The sequence below is a fragment of the Bison bison genome, unplaced genomic scaffold (assembly GCF_000754665.1).
Source record: "Bison bison bison isolate TAMUID 2011002044 unplaced genomic scaffold, Bison_UMD1.0 scf7180017846152, whole genome shotgun sequence".
NCBI lineage: Eukaryota > Metazoa > Chordata > Mammalia > Artiodactyla > Bovidae > Bison > Bison bison.
The window spans coordinates 3,767-6,607 of record NW_011476725.1 but is presented as its reverse complement, the minus strand read 5'-3'; the positions used below and the strand labels follow the sequence as shown (position 1 = coordinate 6,607).

General features: G+C 39.0%; 1 protein-coding gene across 1 annotated transcript in view; it reads left to right on the top strand.

Moving 5' to 3' along the window:
• Positions 1-2,841, top strand: part of SLC9A6 (solute carrier family 9, subfamily A (NHE6, cation proton antiporter 6), member 6) — a gene marked incomplete at its 5' end in the record, with an annotated part of 19,163 nt that overhangs the window by 12,693 nt on the left and 3,629 nt on the right. The window contains 2 exons of the mRNA XM_010838733.1: positions 1,046-1,151; positions 1,445-1,533. Of these exons, the coding sequence (XP_010837035.1) occupies positions 1,046-1,151; positions 1,445-1,533 (195 nt within the window). The remainder of the gene's footprint in view (positions 1-1,045; positions 1,152-1,444; positions 1,534-2,841) is intronic.

The window sequence follows — 2,841 nt, the reverse complement described above, 5'->3', positions numbered from 1 at the left end:
ATAGAAGAATTGCTGGCACTGCACTCCATGGGACCTCAGTGTAGGAAGGTGGAGGGTGAGGAGAGCGTGGAAGATGAGTAGGATTTGATCTCTAAAGAGCTTCCAGCTCCAGAACTTTCAAGGTACTTTCATAGAAAACAAATACTTTTCCAAGAATATATTCATTTTCTGTACTTAGTTTTGTTCTGGAAGAAGCTTGTCTTAGGGCTTTTTTTCAGGCACACTGAGCCTTAAAGGGACAGTGAAAACAGTTCTGAAGAAGGACCAGGCCAGCTAGTATCTCTTTCCTAGCCTAAGTTCCTTGAGGAACTTTATCATTGTGTTGTAGTACACATTTGTTGAAGGGAATGTAGACTCCAGGCTGAGATTTGCCACAGCTTGATACAGGCCCTTCCACTGGCAACTATCAAATACTTGTTATACTAGTATGAGTGAGTGACATGCCTCAGTTTCCTCATGGGATACTCTACATCACAGAGAGGATTAAACATCAAATCTCATGAAAATGACATTTTTACTAGGTATAAATTGCTATTATTATGGAAGCTGTCTTGCTTTGGGTCTCAAATTAATAGAGTTGGCATATTGTGTATCTGATCTGTCACTCCTGTCCTTTACTGTCATGTTTGTTCTTTACTTGGATTAGGAAGGCAACCCACTCCAGTATTCTTGCCTGGAAAATTCCATTGACAGGGGAGCCTGGTGGACTATAGTCCATGGGTCTCAGAAGAGTCAGACACAACTGAGTTACTGAGCACGCACACACACTGTTCCTTACTGCATGGTTTCTAACAAAGCATGTGATACCCATAAAACAATTGGATGGACTAAGCTATAGAGCTTCCTCATGGAAGGGAGGACTGCTGACTCCTTAGGACAATGCTTGTGTTCAGAATTTCTTCACTTTGGTGCCTCCTTATTCTGTGACTTTTGTGTTAGAGACTAGAGAATCCTTCTGCTTTCAGGCTTGCCTTGCTTCAACTATTACTTTTTCTAGTAACACTTCTGTATTATGAGATCTTGTTATCAACCTTGACAGTCTTACGTGACAAAGTTCACCAAATTACGAGAGTTCCAGCTGTTGGAGACGGGCCTGTTCTTCTTGATGTCCTGGAGTACCTTCCTCTTAGCTGAAGCATGGGGTTTCACAGGTAGGTTACTTTCTCCTTTTAATTGTAAACCCTTATAGGGAGTGACTTAGCCAGTGATGTTTTTTCTGTGTGGACCAACTCCTCTAGTGTTTGAGCACTCTTGTTAGGGTTGGCATTTATGCTATCATTTTAGAATGTAAAAGATTTTCAGTGGAAGCGGTTCCTCTCGACAAAGTAGGTCACAACTGAAAAATTTAACACTAAACATCTAATTTACTTCTATGAATAAGATCCTTAGTATAAAAGTTGGGAACACGCCTTTGATGTGAACTCGGAACTCATTGTCTTTATAGGTGTGGTTGCAGTGTTGTTTTGTGGCATCACACAGGCCCATTATACGTACAACAACTTGTCCACAGAGTCTCAGCATAGAACTAAACAGGTAAGAGAAACTATAGTTTGTCAATAAACTTTTTTTGCAGCAAAACAGTTTTTTTTTACTTTAAAATAATCTTTGTTCTGTTCAAAGTGATGTCTGCTCACTTCAGTTCCTCTTCTGTTGGCTCCAGAAATAGATGAGACTGGCAGATTGAAGGGTGACAGCTTTTAGGGTAGAGATAGATCAGCAGAGTAGCCAGGGGCTGTTACTATTGTGATTCCAATGGTCAGTTAGCTTCTTTTCCTTGTTTTCCTCTAATAGCTTTTTTTCTTCTAGTTTTATTGAGCTATAATTGGCATACAGCACTGTCTTAAGTTTAAAGTGTACAGAGTAATGGTTTGATCTGTATGCCTCATGAAATAGTGACCACATCATGTCGTATAGATACAAAATTAAAGAAATAGGAAAAGTTTTTTCTTGTGATGAGAACTCTTAGGATTTACTCTTAACAACTTTCATATATAACATATCACAGTGTTAATTATATTTATCATATTATGCATTACATCCCTAGTACTTGTTTATCTCATAACTGAAAGTTTGTACCTTTTTATTTCCTCTATCCAATTCCCCTCTCCCTACAACTTGCGTTTGGTAACCACACATCTGATGTCTTTTTTCTATGAGTTAGTTTATTTTTGAAGTATAATTGACCTGTGACACTGTGTTGTATGTGTATGCTCAGTCACTTCAATCATGTCTGACTCTTTGTGACCCTATAGACTGTAGCCCATCAGGCTCCTTTGTCCATGGGATTCTCTAGGAAAGAATACTGGAGTGTATTGCCATGCCCTCCTCTAGGGGATCTTCTTGAACCCACATCTCCTGTGGCTCCTGCATTGCTGGTGATCCTTTACCGCTGAGCCACTGGGGAGGCCTGTAACACTATGTTAGTTCCTCTTATACAGCATAGCAATTTGGTTTTTATGTACATTTCAAAATAATCACCATGATAAAAGATAATACCTTATTATTGACTATATTCCCCAAACTGTGCCTTTCATCCCATGACTCATTTATTTGGCAACTTAAAATTTGTACCTCTTAATCTCCATCACCTATTTCTTTTCTTCCCCCAACTCTATCCCCTCTGGCCACCATCTGTTTGTTCTCTGTATCTATAACTCTGTTTCTGTTTTTTATTCTTTGTTTTTAGAATTCACATATAAGTGAGGTCACATAGTATTTGTCTTTCTCTGACTTATTTCATTTAGCATAGTACCCACTAGGTCCATCCGTATTGTTGCAAATGGCAAATTTTAATTCCTTTTCACGGTTGAGTAATATTCCATTGTGTGTGTGTGTGTGTGG